Source organism: Amphiprion ocellaris, chromosome 16 (genome assembly GCF_022539595.1).
Source record: "Amphiprion ocellaris isolate individual 3 ecotype Okinawa chromosome 16, ASM2253959v1, whole genome shotgun sequence".
In the NCBI taxonomy this organism is placed as follows: Eukaryota; Metazoa; Chordata; class Actinopteri; family Pomacentridae; genus Amphiprion; species Amphiprion ocellaris.
Window position 1 is genome coordinate 27,275,871 of NC_072781.1, and position 19,481 is coordinate 27,295,351.

General features: G+C 42.0%; 2 protein-coding genes across 2 annotated transcripts; one reads left to right on the top strand and one right to left on the bottom strand.

Annotated features, from left to right (window-relative positions):
* Positions 1 to 40: 40 nt before the first annotated feature.
* On the bottom strand, positions 41 to 4,952 carry si:dkey-187a12.4 (uncharacterized). The gene is made up of 4 exons (XM_023295327.3): positions 4,535 to 4,952; positions 2,618 to 2,838; positions 2,353 to 2,512; positions 41 to 1,897 (listed from the first exon to the last, which is right to left on the bottom strand). The coding sequence occupies exons 1-4, from the start codon at positions 4,800 to 4,802 to the stop codon at positions 1,713 to 1,715; spliced, it is 834 nt and encodes a 277-aa protein (XP_023151095.2). The 5' UTR covers positions 4,803 to 4,952; the 3' UTR covers positions 41 to 1,712.
* A 4,496-nt stretch (positions 4,953 to 9,448) lies between these two features.
* Positions 9,449 to 19,021, top strand: fam98a (family with sequence similarity 98 member A). The gene is made up of 8 exons (XM_035941539.2): positions 9,449 to 9,607; positions 10,286 to 10,434; positions 11,030 to 11,164; positions 13,897 to 14,078; positions 15,264 to 15,344; positions 15,425 to 15,541; positions 17,131 to 17,298; positions 17,742 to 19,021. Exons 1-8 carry the CDS (start codon positions 9,570 to 9,572, stop codon positions 18,381 to 18,383), a joined length of 1,512 nt encoding a protein of 503 aa, XP_035797432.1. The 5' UTR covers positions 9,449 to 9,569; the 3' UTR covers positions 18,384 to 19,021.
* The last annotated feature ends 460 nt before the right edge of the window (positions 19,022 to 19,481 follow it).

The window sequence follows — 19,481 nt, forward strand, 5'->3', positions numbered from 1 at the left end:
CATAATTTACCGCTGTATACTGTAAATTACTACATTTGGGGAAATTGTGGTACAGTTTATTGCAAATTAACCGGAACATCATAGTAAAGTGTAATACATTAGACAACCTGAATCTATTACAGCAGCTGTTAAAAACAAGCCTGTCAATGCCTCAGAAATGACTAAACATATCAAGCTGTATATGCTATGTGGGCTATGCCAAAATGGTGCAAAACATGAAATAACATAGTGTGACTGAAACTACCTATTGCATAACTTAAATGAATAACATATAAATAGTGTAAACTCCATGGCAAAGAGGTCACCTCTTCCAGAGTAATGCATCTTAAAGCCACCACTCAATTATAATAAAGAGCAGTCTGCATATTCTTGGCACATCTCTTGCTTTTGAAATCACATCAGACATAATGAATGTGTAGGGTAACGACTAGGACATACTTGTGTTTTTTTCACCTGATTTTTTTTCTTCTTTTTTTAGTCAACTGCACAAGGACCCATTTGGAAAAATGACGGAGACAGAAATTGGCATCTTAATATGGAATCTAGTAGAAACTGTATTATTTGATGGTACTTCTACATTTCTGAGGTGGAAGCTGACATGAATAGTAAAAATTCTTCTTAACAAGGGAGATCTGAAACACAGTGAACCAACAGAAGGCAAAGCTTCAAATGGGCCACCCCCTGCAGGATCATCTGTGACGTTAAAGCTGCGTTTGGCCAGACAGTGCTGGTGTACAAGATGTTAAACAACACACTGGAAAGAAACCATACAGTGGTTTTAATCTAAAGCCCTTTTTAAATGTGCAACATGGAACATTGCTGCTTAATCAGTCTGTGGTCATTCAGACACAGGCTACTTTTACATTAATGTTCCTTATGACATGAAGCATTCCTTCATTCAGACATTCCCATTACAGACATGGAGAGATATAGTATGTGTGTAAATTATTTGTCTTTCACACAAGATTGGACGGCACATCAACTGATGTGTTATACATAATATTGTACAAATATACAAAAGGCCAAGCCTAAACTAACAGCAGCTTCTCAATCTGTCCAAATAACTAATAACCTAATATATTTGCTATGTTCTAAGCACTGAAACTACTACAATCAACTGGAATACATTAAATATTAGTGGGTCACATCATTCTGACATTTTCTGTCTTCACTGCAGTGAAGTTTTATTTTTTATGGACATTTCAGGTTGTTATAGAGAGAAATTGTAAGACAAAGCAAATGAAAAATGTTTTATGATTTTGGCAGCTAACTGTTTCTTTCTCTCTATGCAATGTTTTTGCAACAGTAGTACTGAAATGTGTGAAAAGGTGTCTCCCAAAAGTCTGAGTATGTCGCTTATGCGTGCCTTTCTATTAATGAGCGGGCATTTCAGACTTGTACTGTTACAACATAGATGTTACTAAGTCTGACTTAGTAAGATTACCATCACAACTCTTACAGTAAAGAGACCCATTCACACATGCAGCCGACCCTTTTAGATGCTGTCAAATCAATGGAAAGGCGTGCATGTCTGAAAAGGGAACATTTGCACTTTGGATGAAGAAAAATAACAGAAATGCATAGTGTGCAGAAATCTTTATATTGCTATCAACAGTCTTTCCATGCACACTGTGTTTTTAGCAAATATCTGAACTTTGAATAGAAACCGTTTGTGTTCAGTGTCTTGGGACAACTAGTAAGTGAGATGAACATCAGTTTGTGCAGCTTTGGTTAAAACTGTCTGTTTCCTGAGAATGTGGACTGTCTACAGGAGGTTTCCAGTAGCGACGGCCAGTTCCTCCCTGTCTGAAGGGAGCAAAACGCAGCCATCTCTTCACCACGTCAGCGTACTGGTGATGGGTGGCCTCCTTCCCCACTGGTGTTCGCTTCAGAGCACCTGAGATTTAGAGCAGAATCTTTAGATTATTGCAATGTTACCTATAATATGATAATGTCAGTTAAAACCTAAAAGAAAACTTATTAAAACAAAAGGCAAAGTTTGACATGAAGTGTTAGAAAAAAGGCAAAGTCTGCAGCGCTACATATTTAGGTCATGCGATTCGCTATCTGTACATAACGTACACATGCATAACACTCGCCTGTGCTCAATGCAAGGTCACTTTTTATTAAAGATTTGGAAATGACACAAAGACTGAGCAGCCTTGTCAGAGTACTGTGCTCAATGAGTGCCTTTCTTGTTGGAATTACAAAGAAAAGCATGGAATATCATCAGATTTATTCTTTAGGGTAGCAGTGGATTGTTGCTGCTCTGAAATTTCATTTATCGTGCATGGATTTACTAAAATTGACCTTACCTTGCATTTGGCCGTTTTATACAGAATGCATACTTACAAAAGAGCACTCCTTGGATGCGGGTGTTTTTGAAGCTCCTTTTCTGTCCACGACCCACCCAGTTAAGCTCAGAACCAACAGCGAAAGAAAGCACAGCTTTCATCAGACGTCTCACCGCATCATCAACTGTAGCCCCACCAAGCCGTGAAAGGTAAGAGACCTAGAATTTGGAGGAGGTTTTAACATCAATTTCCTAGCATGCCCTGGACATTCACACATCAGTCAATTCAAACATGTCACTTGTAATCAACCCAGTATAAACTACCATTCTCTTCTGTGTCCCTGGGTCCTCCAGCTGTGTCTCTATCGCATCTAGCTGCTCCAGGGTCCTCACAGGGAGATCTATGTCCAGAGCCTCCACATTGTCTTCGTTGTTGGGTGTCTGACCCTGAAGTCGAGCTTGAATATTCCTCAGCACTGCCCGTTGCCTCAGCTGTTCCTCTTTTATTTCCACCAGCAGGGCGATGATCTTTCTCTGAGCAGTCTCTGAAGAGGAGAGAACCAAGTGAGGCAAGATTAATGTAAGGTGGAGAAATCTGGCCACTGCCATGTATAACCTAACAAACTGTCATGTGATATTTATGCGACAGATGTATTGCTTCTGACAACTGTTTCTCTTTCGAATAAACTATCAACTATATTTTATTGATTATTCTCAATAGTTACTTTTTTTCTTAGATTGAGGTTCATTTTATTTTGACAAACAGTAGGTTACTGTATAATGTAGCACAGCATGAAATGGAAGTATAAGTTTTGCATAAAGTGTAAAACTGTCGAGTATTACTGGCAGCTCTAACATCCATCCATGGAGTCCATCCCAGCTGACTTAGGGTGAAGGCAGTGTTCATCCTGCACAGGTCACCAGTCCACAACAGGATTACACACTGAGTTAGACAAGTACACTCACATTCACACCTCCAGGCAATTTAGAATCACCAATTAACCTCATCGTGTTTTTGGACTGTGGGAGGAAGCTGGAGAACCTGATGAAAACCCACACATGTACAGGGGGAACATGCAAACTCCACAAAGAAGGAGCCCAGGCCAAGATTCGAACCTTTCAGACAGTCGAGCTGTGAGGTGACCGTGCTAACCACTGCTACACCATGCCTCCCCAGCACAAAACCATAAATACAAAAGAGACATTATGCAGGGTGGAAGCATCTCAGATAGAGATCCTAATGCAGTTAGCAAAATGTCCGGCAACTACATTCCTTAAAACAGTTCATGTAAAATCAGGGTGCTCACACTTCCTGCCTCACCGTACATTGTTTTGTCTGACTTATATTTTCCCCAGATCTATAAGGGTGATGAAGAGTGCAAAATCAGTGTCCATATGTACACAATAGATGGAAGTTAGCTAAAATGAACAGGAATTATCTTTCAAGACACAGAGACATGACAATAACTACTACTTCCTAGAAACAGTCTCTGGTGTCTTCTGTGATTCTGGCCATCATCTTCTAGTAACTTCCCATATTATCCCACAGACACTGGCCTATGTGTGCAGCACACTAACTATAGTGAAATGGATGGAATTATTGAACTCTGATCAAATCACCCTCAACAGATGTGCTGACATCTCACAGCTGGGCTAAGATATCAGTCACTGTTAAGGTACGTAACCATGGCAACATCCTCATGGATATTTTACAGTTTGCTGTTCATTCAACTAAATAGCTTGTTGGGTTTTTTGATGCTACTACAGCAACACATTTTACACTCAAGGATTGTGAGTGGAATTACATGCTTTTAATGCTTTACCATTTCCCAGTAACACTCTACAGTGAATTATTTTGACTCGCTTTCAGAATATTGGTTTCAGTAAACATGCCGGAAATCGATCATACATTATTTAGTAGACGTAAAACACATTGCAAAAGAACCTATTTGAAGAGAATGCAGAAAATGTAGTTTGAAGTTGAAACTGCACGGTGCAACAATGTCAGTGTTTAAATAAATAACGTTACTCAAAACCACAAACTCACACATGGAATGAAGTTCACCCACCGAGTCAAGGCAAACTTTAACTTTCTTACCACTCTGCAAATTCCAACACAAATTCCTTGGAAGTGTAAATTTACGTGGTAAGACAGCCCACCATGATTCCCGACAGACCATTTAGACATACTGAACTCCTTGCAGTTTTCGCTGTGAGGTAAAGTAAAAGCTAACCGCGTACCTGAGGATGAAGCGACCGCTCCGGAGCTGCAGGAGAGCGGCGGCTCCACGCCGAAGCTGACGTCCCCTCGCCGCGGCTCGTCTTTGAACTCCTCCCCTGAGCGTCTGGAGACATGTTGGGCCAGACTGTGCATCTCTTCGGTGACCGCGGACAGCCGCTGCTGCAGGGCTTCCAGAGCGATGTCTGCCATGTGTTTGTTCACCAGGCCGTCCACTCGTTGTTCCGCCGACCAGTCGTGGTCAGCGTTATCTCCAATACCGTGCTCCATTGAAGTTTTGTCGAACTGCGAACCGTCGAAACGTTCCGGTAAACCGTTATGAACCTTACATCAACGTTCCAAGCGCAGAAATAAAGCGGAAGTTGTTTCAAGACAGAAATTTCCAGCTCATGAAATCACGTTGCAGAAACGTCACTGAAATGTTGAAAGAACATTGGGGGCGGTTAGAAAACTGCATTTCCCAGAAGGCAACCGCGGCGCTGCCAAACACGGAGATGCATTCAAGGCGTATTAGACGGTGGGTTAATCCTAAGGAAATGCACTGCCCGGCCAAAAGGTCGCACACTCTCATATTTTGTTGGACTGCCTTTAGCTTTGAGTATGTCACTCGCTGTGGCATCATTTGATAAGTTTCTGCAGTGTCACAGCATTTATTTTTGTCCAGAGATGCATTAATTCTTCACCAAGATCTTATATTGCTGATAGGAGTCGGACCGCAGCGCAAAGTCTTCTCCAGCACATCCCAAAGATTCTCAATGGGGCTGAGGTCTGGACTCTGTGGAGGCCAATCCCTGTGTGAAAATGATGTCTCATGCTACCTGAGTCACTCATTCACAATGTGAGCCCCATGAATCCTGGCATTGTCATCTCGGAAAATGCCCGTGCCATCAGGGAAGATAAACTCCATTGATGCAAAGACCTGGTCATTCAGTGTATTGAGGTAGTCAGCTGACCTCATTCTTTGGGAACATAACGTTGCTTAACCTGACCAACCCCAGATCATAACTCTAACCCCCACAGGCTGGTAGGCACTAGACATGATGAGAGCATCACTTCATCGTCCTCTCTTCTTACCCAGATGTGCCCATCACAACAGGGTAAATCTGGACTCATCAGACCATGTGACCAAACACATTTGTTCCTCGAAGATGATGGCTCACCACTATCCTTCCAGGTTTTAATAATGTGTTGGACGGTTCCTAACCTGATTTTAGTAGTTTCAGAAATCTCCTTAGTTGTTTTCTTTGCTTGATGCAGGCCAATAATTTGACCCTTCTGAGACAGATTAACATCCTTTCCTTGGCCACAGGATACGTCTTCCGACATGGTTATTTAAGAAATGAGAAGCTCCTCACTGCATCAGCTAGGGTTAAATAAGTTGTTCCCAGCTGAAATGTTTTCATCACTGCAGTAATTATCCAATGTAGGGCTCTTACCTATTTTCTTAGTTAAGTCTAGGCAGCAACGTTTTTTTTTGGACAGGCAGCGTATATCAGTAATGTAATTGCAGACGCCTGTGGTTAGGTCAGGTTATAGTAGAGAAGTTTTCAGTGTTGTTGTTTTGTTTATTGTTTTCTGTCTGTCATTGTAATGTTTTTCTGTCTAGCTCTCTGCTCTGTTCTGCTGAAAGGGTTACTGAAATGGAAAAGTTGACTTTTGCTTTGTATTGTATGGTCTTGACCTTGTTCTGTGTAAGTGCTCTAAGATCCTGTGACTTGTTGCTGATTATTAGGTCTGCACAACGCTTGCAGATGTTATGAATGATTAAATTTACCTCATGCATACCTTTGCAGACACAGAAAGCCTAAATTGGCCTTAACAAAACTGAGAACGAATGAAAAGTTAATATGAAGCAAACTTTTTAAAAAGAAAATGTGAATTAGGCTTTGTTTCCGAGGCAAGATCAAGCATTGAAAAAAGGCACCTCTTTTTCTCTTTCTCCCTCCTTTTCTATGTCTCTGCATCTGTCTTCCTGTCTTCTCCTCTCTCTTCTGTGTCTGTCTCTGTCTTGCTGCTCCCTGCTCTCCCAAGCTGTCTGCACTCTGCTGTCTGCAGTAATCACCAGTGATGGTGAAATTAAAGCTTCATGAAGCAGTGAACCACTTTGACACAACTGCTTCAAGAATGACACACTGCTTCGAAGCGTTTGACACAGCCAGAAGAGCGACATCTGCTGGCTCTGTGTCAGAACAGCATCTAAGTGGAAAAGACTGAAAAAGCCTCAGGACTGCTTGTCTCACACTGCTTTGTACTAGCAATGAATGTTTAAAAGAGTATATATGTATGTATGTATGAATATATATATATATATTCATACATACATACATACATATATACTCTTATATATGACCTATATATATATATATATATATATATATGTGTGTGTGTGTGTGTGTGTGTGTGTGTGTTTTCGTATATAAATATATATTTAAGTGTGTGTGTGTGTGTGTGTGTGTATGTGTATAAAATATACATGCATATGGTGTGTATAGAGGGACTGGGGGACAGGAACGTGCTTGTGATACTTTGTGTGGGACACAAGTATTATGTGATGTGGAAGTGAATGGTAGTGCTTCTGCAACTTGGCCATTGTGGCAATATAACTGGGGTGTAAACCAGGGAGTGTTTAGAGGTTTTTATTTAAAAAGGGAAGCATTTCAACAGTGCATGGTTTCAGTCTGTTTCTTTTGTGGCTGACTGCCTCTTCAGCTTTGGAGAAGACCTGCTCACATGGCACAGAAGTTGCTGGTATGTGGAGATATTTTTTGGCCATCTTGAAGAGGTTTGGATACACAGTTTGACGTGATGCCCAGTAAGTGAGCGGGTCTTCTCCTGTGGAGACGTAGGGCTCAGATAGATACCTCTGAACTTCTACTGTAGCATCTGCAGTAGCACTTTGAGATTGTTGTGTTCATCCTAAACAAAAAGATTGGGGAAATTTGCCATTTTTATAATAAGAAATTGATGCATACAGTAATAACAGGCCATAATACAAACCAACTCTGCTGTCCAGAAGATCCCACAAGTTGTCTTCTGCTGAAGGCCCAGGTTCTATGTTGGCAGCTGACTGATGGAGTTAATAACATTTAATACATGATACTAGAGAAGTATGGAAAACACAATAATAAAATTGTCACGGCCCCCTCCCTGGTCCCTGCATCTGCCCCCACCTGACCTCCCATGACCTCCTCTTCTCTTCTTCTCTCCCTCTTTATTTCTGCCTTTCCCTGCTCTGCTCTGCTGTCCTGTCTCTCTCTCTCTCTCTCTTGCTCTCCACTGTGTCGCTCTGCAGCAGCTGCAACTAATCAGTCTCCAATCTCATCAGCTCATCAGCAGAACTCCAGGCAGCTGTGGTGCAACACACCTGACACATCTCCTCCTCCATAAAAGCTGGCTCCTCACTCCATTCTCTGCCAGATTATAGCTTCAGCTCCTACAGTCACTTTGGCCCCTGCACTTGTTGCTCTTGTGCTTTTTACTAATATCTTTCCTCTGTTTGCAGTCACCTGCTGGCTGTGCTGCATCCCTGCCGTCTCTTAACTTTTGTGTTAATAAAGTCATTGATTGGTTAACCTGATCCTGCCGTGGTCTGTGTGTTCTCTGCTTGTGTTCACATGGAATAAATGGTTCTCTACCTGTGAGGTTGATGGCATTCCCCTCTCAGCCCTCATGGCTCCAGCACACTCTGCGGTCAGTTTTGTCATGGCCTCTTGTCCATGGGTTTCATTTCCAAAGGCTAATGTTTTAAATCTCAGATCCAAGATGGTGGCTAAGGCCAGAACTCTGACATCTTCCACTGTGCATCACTTGTGCAGCTCATGCTGCAGTTGTGTTATCAGATGCAGTGCTGTTTGCTTCTTAATGGCTGATGCCTTTACAGCCAGTTTGTGCTGTACCATTCGGATTAGTGGAATTACTCTGGAGGCAGAAATATGTTTTTTGGCTGACATCTCTGTGGAAGCCAGATGGAAAGGTGCAAGAACATCAACGTACTGACTGTCTGGTAGTCTGCATATGCATAAGCACAGGAAAGCCTTGACAAACAAATAAATATCCACGAGCCTCAGGGGAGGGTGGAGCTGAGGGGACTAATTACAGAGGTTTTAATAAAGGAGTGGCAAGCAGGCTGGGAGAGAGAGGATAAGGGGAGACACCATTTCACAGTCCAATCCAAAGTAACTAGGAAATGCTTTTCTAACATCCCATCTCGTAGAGATGCAGTTAAGCTGTGCAGACTCAGGCGCTGGCACTGTGGGTTAAATCAGAATCTGGCTACAATAGGAAAACATGACACAGGGTTATGTCAGTGTGGGCATCCAGAAACAGTTAAGCATGTGTTCCTAGAATGCAAATGCTACAACACAGTAAGATGCCATCTATTTATAAGAATGTCAGAGCTAGGAGTGGAGGTTTTCTCTATTTCTTCTTCATTTGACCATAATAATAACCATCAAATGATGTCTAAATTAAACTGCAACATTGCAATTCCTGCATGATACTGGAGCGTATAAGAAGATCTAGTTAAGCAAGAGACCAGTGGAGGGCAGTCATACGCCTTGCGGGGGTCTACGCTGCCGGAAACAAAGAAGAAGAAGAATTAGGTCGCTCTCCGTGTGTGTCAAAATAAAAGCATCCGCCAGTTGCTGAGTGCTTTAAAGGCAGGTATCTTTTCTCCAGTGCCGTTCGTCAACGCAGCTCGCCATAACAATAAATAAACTAAAATACCTATGTAGCGCAAAATCCCGCGATATAACGAAAAATCCACTTAAACTCACGAGTAAGTGAGACCGCGACAAGTGAAGGGTGACATGGTGAGGGACCACTGTATACCATTAAATGTTTGCCATTGCGCTGTATCTTTATGTCCTTCCAGATTTTCCACTCCCGGCTACTAGGGGGCAGTACCGCACAAACCAAATGGTTTTCCCGCTGCCATTTACACAGCAACGGAAGAAACAGATCTGCAACGTGTATCAGCTGATAAGAAAATACTGTTACATAGTCCGTGATTTCAGAATATTCTAGTAGATTACAAGGATGGAGAATGATATTCTCGTGTCTCTTGAAGATTTGGGGTAAGTTAGCTTCATGTGAATTAAAAATATCCGCCGTTGTATGAACGTTAACATACGCTGGACTCCTCTCAGTCACCAGCCTTCCTCAGTCTCTATTTTCGCCAGCGACATGCGATCTAGCTTGCTGTAGCTAACCGGCTAACCTGCTGTCGGAGCTGTGACTGTCACAGAGATGGATTCTTTCATTGTTCCTCATGTGTGTCTTAGCTCTCCGTGTCCTTACCAGTGTGAACACATCCACACACTGATGCTACATGTAATGTCGCTAGCTGCGTCAGCAGGAGCAGCTCCCGTTACACTATCAGGATACCGTCAACGCCTTCCTGTCTGTTCACCAAACCAATACACACTTTCTAAAAAGTGGGACTTGAATCGATAAAATGTTTCATTGTTAGTTTCTTAAATGTTGAGATATCGTGTAGCTTCTTTCAATGATCAGCGCTCATATTCCAGTCTCTGCTGTGTATATCTTGGACGTACGTAGACTGATTTTAGTGGTTTGACTCCATTGGTAATTCCTGTTGGTCCTTGGCAGAGAGGCTCGAGTTTGCTGACAAAATCCAGTTACAGTATTACTTATCACCACTGCCATGATGTACTGATAAAGGAACCATGAGACAAGAGTTGTCATTGCAGACTGTTGAAGGTTTTCTTTATCTGAGTTGTGTGTCACTGCAGGTACCAAGGCCCTCTGTTGGAGGACGGAGCTCTGGATTCTGCTTTGAGTGGAGGAGCAGCTTCACCTGAGTTCACTAAGCTCTGTGCCTGGATTGTGTCAGAGCTTCGACTCTACTGCAAACTGGAGGAGAATGTCCATGCAACTAACTGTAAGATCGATTTAACCACTGTCTGCACAGTCGTTCCTGATGCCGGGTTAATGGAAAGTTTTCAGTACTCATAGAGTAGTTACACATCAGATAGTTTTACGGTATTATGACGGTTGATCATAAAGTTACAAGATCTCTTCTTGTGCACCGAGTACATCACAGCCACCAGATGCAGCATGTGTGAGTATCAACTGTCATGAGTCAGGATGTTACAGGTCATCCATGGCATTGCACCATCAACATCAGGACTGATTACTGCTCACACATGTTGACTGAGTGTGGCGTACTCTCTGCATGTGCACAAGGAGCTGTACCTGGATGATGGAGCCTTGTATTTCCTTTTCTTGCTGGGCAAAGGTCGATGACAGTGGCAAAGAATTTTTCTTTTAACACACTGTAGAAGAAGAGAAAAGTCTACATTTGGATATTTCTAATCATTGTTCACAACTTCTACACAGAAGAAATTGAAAAGCTCGAAGAGCCTGTTGCAGCTTAGAGGAATATTAGATTTCGTTACTGCCAAGTGTGAAATCGAACCAACTGATCTGTATGTATTACATCATGTGATGAATTTTGTCCTTCTGCTTGGTCCCAGGTCCGAGAGAAGCGGAGAGCTTCCAGCTGGAGATGAGTGGCCTGCTGTCAGAGCTCGTATGTCCTTACTCCATCCTTACCAGCGGAGATATCACCCAGAGGTTTCTCAGCAGGACCGACTGTCTGCTGCTCCTCAGTATGATAACAGCCAAACAGCATCTCTGTTTACCAAACATCTCAGATGTACATCTCTTATGCTGCGTTTGCCTGTGGGCAAATAACATAACATTTGTCAAATGTTGCACCACAACTACTTGTGATAAGTCTCCTGTTAATAACATCCAATCTGCATCCACATAAGTTATCTGATTAGGGCAAGATGCATGCAAATGCACAGTGTAAAAGTCTGCTGAAAACATGGTGAGATCAGCCAGAGCATATTTGGAGTTGTTCACTCTGTCATCAGACCTGAGCAGGTGTTAAATGCAGGATGTTCTCTGTGACCACATTCTGTTGAGGAATTATCAGTCCCACAAATTGAAAGGTCACCTAACTCTGGCTCCTGCATTTAACTCAAGCAAGCCAGATAAAGGCTCCAGTTAGAAGCAGTAACAGTAGTTTGGAAATGGTAAAAAACACAGAGTATGTAGCACAGCATTGTTTCCCTTAACCTGGGATGTGTCACTGTTCTTAGGTTCACTTTGATAAATATAAAGGATGTAAATGCAAAGAATCAGATGCCAGTATAACAATCCTTTTTAAATGGGACTAAAATGTTTGATATTATGATGTGCTCTGCTGCATAGTCGATGTAGAATGTAGTTACCACCAGAAGGTAGTGCAAACAGCCAGTGGGAAGCTTTTACACCCACATCAGATGTTTTCAATATTTTTGGCTGTTCAGATGGAAGTTGGATGAAACTACATGAGGTCACAGTGTTCCTAATAATAATGCATGTTTCTACTTCTACGCTGTGATATCTGCAACAAAAACTGGAGGAGAGAAAAGGAAATCCATCTCTCTCGCTCTGCACCTGCTGCAGGCAAATTAAGTGAAACCATCTGGGTGTGCCACAGGTGTGTAGGAGCTTTAAGGTTCCACACGTGTGGCACATATTTCTGTTGTATTGCTTATGTTTGATGTTGGTGTCAGTGTGGGCTGCTGGGTTAGAGTGGGTGTGGAACCTTTGCCAATTTGGAATTAGAAAAATCATTATTGTTGCATGTGTCATCACCTGATTTCATACCTTCCACTCTGCCAATGGCAGAATATGAAGAGCAGCATCACTCTGACAGACCTTTGACGGTTTGCTTGACCAGTGGTTATTTCCTTCGTCAGAAGACTCAAACGCTCTTTTGTGGGGCTGAATTCTGGAAGTTTGTGGACGTTATTGTGTTAAAGTTGGGTGACCTCGCTTCGTACCTAGCGTAGCTCTGACAGATTGATTTGTATCTTTGACAGATAAAAAGGAAAGTGTCTGAGTGTGTAGAGCCTTCAGATGCTCTGATCCTTTTTTCCAGAGCAGATATTTTGACTGGTCATAGCTGCAAAAGTGGAGCTACTACTGTTTCAGTAAATCCCGTCTGCACAAAACCTGGACCTGGATTATTAATTGCAGCTGAGTTTTTGTGACCATGACATGCTGAAATGTCTACACCGTTTTAAACTGGGAAGCTCCAGTCAATAAGTTTCCTTTGAAGAGCGTGAGTAAAAACGTGTCCCCGTTTGAGTAAACGTGTATAAATTCTGTAGTTTTGGCAGCTATCTCCCTGTTAAAATGGTATATTGGACCACGCAGCATTCAGCATTAAATCTGCCGTATCTTCTTTCAGTTTTCTGTAGAATGTAGATTATAGTGTTGAGATGGTTAAATGTTTTATTTTCCCCAAGCAGCACACTTTTCTCACCTAGATATTCTGACTTGTCAAGTACAGGCTTAGCTAATAACATGACTCCAAATGGTAAAAGTTGTGCTGGTTCAGTGGCCCTCACATTGTGTGTGGTGATTTTCTTGGTTCCCAAAGCTTAGTACACATCAGTCCTGTTTGTTGTGCACATATTTTAATTGGCTTTTCTGCACAGCCAACACCTGCAACATTTATGGTCACACTCCATAGATATCTTGACTGCTCACGCTGCATGTAAACACTGCACCCACTCATCCATTTTGTTAACTGACAAACTTCTTTCAATCAGGATGATCTAAATGAAGGAAAAAAGCAAGAAAGGCAGTGTAACTTTTGCAGTTCTGCCATGAATGGAAAGGGAGAAAAATGATACTGAGCAGCAGATGACTGACACGATGCCGATTATTTGCTCTGCCTGTTTTGCAAAAACCTTTAGTTTAGTGTTACAGTTTAAGCATGAAATTATTCTACTCCAATAATACTAAAACAAGAATGTTGTAGCTTTAATCAGCAACCACAAAGGAAATCTAAGTCAGAATACAAAACAGCTGAAATTATCGGATCTGCCAGAAACCTGATTGGTTGTGAGACAGATAGTTGATTGTTCAGTTTGTAAATCATTTGATGTAACCAATCACACTACAAGTCGAACAACAATTGACTTAGCAGAAATTTGGCTCAACTCTAAGATTCTTTGGAGGGTAACCAGTTCAGGCCTGAAACTGAGCTGTGCACAGTGTCAGCTCTGCTTAGAAATAATGGAACCATCATCAGTGGTATCGTTACACCGCTGCTTTTCCTGTTTTGAAAAATCCAAATGTTAAGCATTAGAATAGCTTATGGCAGGTGGATTTCCTGTATGTGTTCGCACACTGCATTTAATATTTCATAACAGATTTTAAAAATTTGCCAGTTGGTCATAATCGATTTCATTGAAACTGTTTTATATACAACTTTCTCAAAGCTAAGCATTCTGTAACGGCAGTAAGAAGGTAACCAAATCCAATTTTTGCGTCTCAGCTTTTCTGGTGTCTGAGTTGGAGGCTTCGAGGATGATCCTGGTTAACAAGCCTCAGAAGCAAGCCCAGGAGTCCGGCAGTCCCGTGTTCCAGGAGCTGAAGGGTATCTGCATGGCACTGGGAATGTCCAAGCCTCCAGCCAACATCACCATGTTCCAGTTCTTCAGCGGAATAGAGAAGAAGGTCAGTTGGGCTGGTGATGCAGGGAGGTGGTGTGCACTCGTGACATGCACAGCACTTAGTTGGATTCACCTGTAGTTCAGGTGGCACGTGTCTTTTGATTCTGGACAACAGCTACTGTGGAATCACTACCACAACACTGTAAAAAAAAGTTTTCCATGTGTGCTGCCCAATGGGAACTTTGAATGCTGACAGTGTGTATGCATGCAGTTTCATTCAGAGTACTAGATTGTGACATCAGTGGGCTGAACTATAGCACCATAAGGTACTTTTCAGTCCCTCCAGGATTTCGCCGGCATTTTTCGAGATCTTTGCAGCCGAAAATGCCTGAATTCGCAGCAGCTTTTCTAAAAAATTGCGATGTAAGTTGCGATGTCTTAAGCTTATTTGTTTATCAATCGATTTTTTTGTTTGTTTTGTTTTCCACCACAATATTGCACGAGTGTAAAACAGTTTACTTCCGTTTTGGTGAAGAGCATCAGAGAATTAATTGTTTTGCACAGTCTTCAGCAGTAATTCTTGTTGGTAAATGAGAGACGTTAGAATGGGACATATCTGCATCTTCAAACCAAAAACAAGGAAGTGAATTCGGTGATGTACATGCATTACGTTTGCGCTGTGGACTGCTATGATTGGTGGAAGTCATGGGAGGCTGGCCAGAATTGCGGAAAAGTTGCGGTGATTGGACAAAATTGCAAGGTCGCGCAGAATTCGTGGAGATTGGTTGAATTCACTTGATTGCAACATCGCTGATTCCTGGAGGGACTGACTTTTTCTTTGCTAGTCCTGTAGTGCTGTCTCCACTGTAATGCTTCGATGTTCTAACTGTAGACATGAAGCTTGAAGTAAATTTGTCAAACAACTGCAGTTGATGCTGAACTCGAAAACACAGGCAAAGAAAACGAGTTTGAACTTCAAGAAGCTGGCAGGAGATGGTGTGAGTGAGTTAATGATAGATGAGAGACACAAAGGTGGGTTTTACCTTTTTAGATATTTCATGTTGCAGTCTCACAATAGAAAATACTTCTGTTTGGATTAATGGGATCTCAGGAAAACTTTCTCCACAGGACGGGAATCAGTGTGTTTCCGGTCCTCACCAAGTCTTTTTCAAAACCAGATGCTGGAACAAGGGGTTTAACTTTACAGCTCACATTGCACACATCTGTATGTTGTCTTTTTTTTCCTTAGCTGAAAGAAGCCATAAGTCGAGTCCCACCAAATCACACAGGAGAGCCTTTATTGAAGAAGGCCCTTGGACCTGTGCACTTGGTAAATACTGAAAAGTTGTGAAAAAATGCAGTACAGTCAGTCAAGACTGCATGACTGAATGATTGTTCTCATTTTCTCAGGAAAAAATTGAAGCTGTAAACCAAGCATTAGTAAACGAGTATGAAGTGAGACGGAAAATGTTGTTGAAGCGTCTCGATGTGACAGTGCAGTCATTCGGTTGGTCTGACAGAGCAAAGGTAAGTAAGAACTTAGAATTTTGATCAAATCTGACGGTACACAGAAATAAAGCATTTTGTTTACATAACTCAGTTTTTGCCCCTCAGAACAGAGAAGTTTGTTTAAAAAGAAATGTTTCAATAGAACAGTGAAAAAGGCCAACCACTCATGAGGACAGTTCTTTCAGAGTTGGGGTTGAATTCAGCTTAGAGCGGCTTCATTTCCAAATGGTTTTTTGCTGGTTCCAGTATAATCCCTAACTGTGTTTTGTTACTTTATATTTCTGTTTAGAGTTAAAATTTTATTTTCTCAGTTTAACACTGTTTTGCTGCCTCAGTGTTATAGAAAAGGCGCTTTTCACTGTCTGGAAGCACTATTGATAGGAATGCAAATTGTAAAATATTTACTCAACTGACTGAAACACAGTGGGCAATTTTTGATATGCTGGTAGCACAGTTTTTAAATACTGACACCTAATATTTGCCAGAAATGATTTCGTTACATTAAGAATCTGAAGAACACATAAACAGTTTAATATTTTAAGTAATTATAATAAAATAGCAATGAATTCTGATAAATTTGCTCACAAAACAAGTTACAGTCTACAATAGTAAATAAACTGTAACCTTTTTAATCTCTGCACAGCAGTTTGATGTCATAATAATCCTCGTAGCTGATCTACATAATGGAGTGACTTGTTCACTGTGGTTAATGTTAGTCCAGCTGCCGGAAACACTTACTCAGCTGAAACAGATGTTCACAAATACTGTCGCTGCAACTTTTATCTAAAATGTACTTGTACTCAGAGCAGTGTCACCAGTGCTGTTTGAATGTTGTTGGCAACATGTAACCAGACTTCTAATGCAAATGGATGTTAGGACTATTAGCAGCTACAGCTGCTGTGCGCTGACGGGCACGTCTGCCTGCCTGTGTTAGTGTTTGAAAACCCAAGCTTAGTGTTGGCCTGAGCTAAACTGGACAGACACCTTTTAACCACATGATGCTTCAGAGTTCATCAACCCGACCACTATAGTAAACACAACCAGGACTCCTCCAACAGTAACAGGCTCCACCTGGGGGTGCAATCAGGTACTACAGCTAATCTACAGTACATTTTCTGATGCGTCTGTCATCAGTAACGGTGAAAAATGATTACCACAGTCTAGAGCACAAGGTGACATCATCATATGTCTTAAAGAGATAGTCAAACCAGCCTATAAAGTCATGAAACGCATGAAAATCAAGGTAGTTACAGGTTGTTTTTTGTCAATTGATCAATCAACTTGGTATGAACTTGATCATATTCTGACCTGAGTGCAGCCTAACCAACACTTCTGTAGAGACACCGGCACTTAATCTTTATCAGACACTCCAGCAAAACTTGAATCGCTTTTCAGCACCTGAGAACACTCATTCTTGTTCACATTAACATATTAATCTTAATGTGTTTTAAAAAATCTAGCTTCTGCTTACCTCTAATGAAAACATGTATCTTTTATCATTGTTAAAGCATTGTGTGTTGGCCATATTATATCATAATAAATGAACAATGCACTCAATTTAATGTTTTCCTAAAGTGGATGACATTGTTTTTTGCATCTTTTTTCAGACACATTCTGATAAGCTTAGCAAAGTTTACCAGCCACTGCGTTCTGCTCTCAGCACCAAAAGTAAAATCTCTGTTGCCCACCTTCTGGCTGCTCGGCAAGACTTCTCCAAGATTCTCCGCACAAGCAGTGGCAAGATAAGAGAGAAGACCGCTTGTGCCATTAATAAGGTGGGTTACTTGCAGTGTGTTTTTATTCTGTGCAAAAGTCCATGTTCTCATGACTGCATGGTCGGATGTTTGCAGTATTTGATCTGTGCTGAAACAGACGGGCTAATCATTTCAGTTTCTAATGACCTGCATATTTTTAGCAACAGAAGCAGTAATTGTGTCAGTTTTATTTCGATTTTCATAGGACATACTGACTTGTCTTGTCATCCTTCTAAGCACTTCTTTAGGAATCTTAAGACAAGCCTGCTTCACTGAAGTCCTAAATATTTAAGGTTTCATCATTAATTTGAATAAATGTGTACCTTTATGACCCCTCCAGTAGCATTTGTTTTTTCACACTGACAGCTGAATTTGACCTCAGTTTTGATGTAGCGTGTTTGGGGAATATTCTCTAACAGGCTTCACGTGGAGTGGTCTTATGTCAGTACGTTTCCCTTCCACAGGTTCTAATGGGTCGGGTGCCAGACAGGGGAGGCCGGCCGTGTGAGATCGAGCCTCCACCCCCAGAGATGCCCTCGTGGCAGAAGCGTCAGGATGCTCCTCAAGCTGGAGGACACTACGGTGGGGGTGGGTACGGAGGTGGCAGGTCGGGCCACGATCATTACTCCCAAGGCGGCCGTGGAGGATACGAGAGAGGAGGCGGCGGAGGACACGGAGACAGGGGAGGTAGAGGAGGAGGTGGCAGAGGGGGGAAGGTGCAGGGTGGCTGGGGCGAAGGAGGAGGGAGAGGTGGTTACAACCAGGGCCACTATCAGGATGCAGGAGGTCATCAGGGAGGAGGAGGGAGGGGAGGTTATGGAGGAGGAGGAAACCACCAAGGAGGCTTCCAGGACTCCGGCTACCACGGAGGAGGAGGTGGCTACCACGAGAATTATCACCAAGACGGAGGTTGGCACCAAGAGAGAGGCGGGGGCAGAGGGCGAGGAGGTAGGGGAAGAGGGGGCAGAGGAGGACAAGGAGGAGGCTGGGGAGGGAGAGGGGGCCAGAGTTTTAACCAAGGTGGACAGTTTGAACAGTTCTTCCAACACGGCGGGCAGCACTACAACCAAGCTGGCTTTAATCAAGGCAGACACTACACTAGTTGAAGACACCGTTTGGGGCATCGCAGCAGAGTCCAGATCGACGACTTCTCGTTCACGAGCTAATCTGAATGCCTTATCTAATCTTTGATTTTCAGCATGCTTGAAGTTAATGAGAATGTTTAACAAAGAACTCTGACATACACATATACAGATCCTGTATACATTTACTGTAGACTGTTACGGAGTTCTGACGTCCTTTCGCACTTTCTTTTAGTGTGTTTTCTTTGCCCCATCAATATAGGTTTTCAGCTCTGCTACAAACAGTTAGTTGATTACTTGGACTCTGCTGTTTTGACCTCATCTTGATGCATAATTTGCCTTATATTGGAAATTTGGGACAATTTTGGAAAATGCAACTGTTCCTAAAATTTCAGTGTTGCTGCACCGACTGTGTATTGGACATCAAAAATGCACATTATCGTTACATGTAGGATTCTTGAAATTCTTTCCGTTTCATTGAATTTGATGACTACTTGAAAGCAGTTGAATTTTTCCAGTCTTATTTTGTTTCTGTAGATCTGACTGGAATCTCCTTTGTTACTTATTTAAAAGAGGCCATCTTTTACTGCTCATAGAAGATTGTGTGGATGTTGGAAAGTTTGCATGGATGTGTGAATGAGCAATAAAAGCCTAAATGACAATAGTATCTCTTTTTCTTTCAGTGGTCTGGTTATCCAATTCAGGGAACTGTTAAATGTCGTAGGAGGCTAAGTTAAATTTTTGTAGACAGCTCAATTTGAATTTTAACTGCAGGAGAAAGTGCATAGCTCTGCATACTCACACGAGGAAATCTGAGTATATTGTCACTCGCAACTCACATGGCTAATGGCTTATTAGTAACCCAGAACTCACATGCCTTGAATTATGTATGGTTGTGAAACTGCCATGTCAGGGATGTTAATGGATCTGAAACTTTAGGATCCCAAATCAGATCTATAAACTGTTTTATAAGTACCCGACCATGGGGGTCAGAGGCCGCCTCCTCTTTTTGGAGATGTCTGTTTTAGTTTCACATGAATGTCTTCCTTCACTTCTCTCCCAAACCACGTCTGTACAGAATGTGGACATTGAGGTTCTCAAAGGAGCTGCTTTTATAACTTG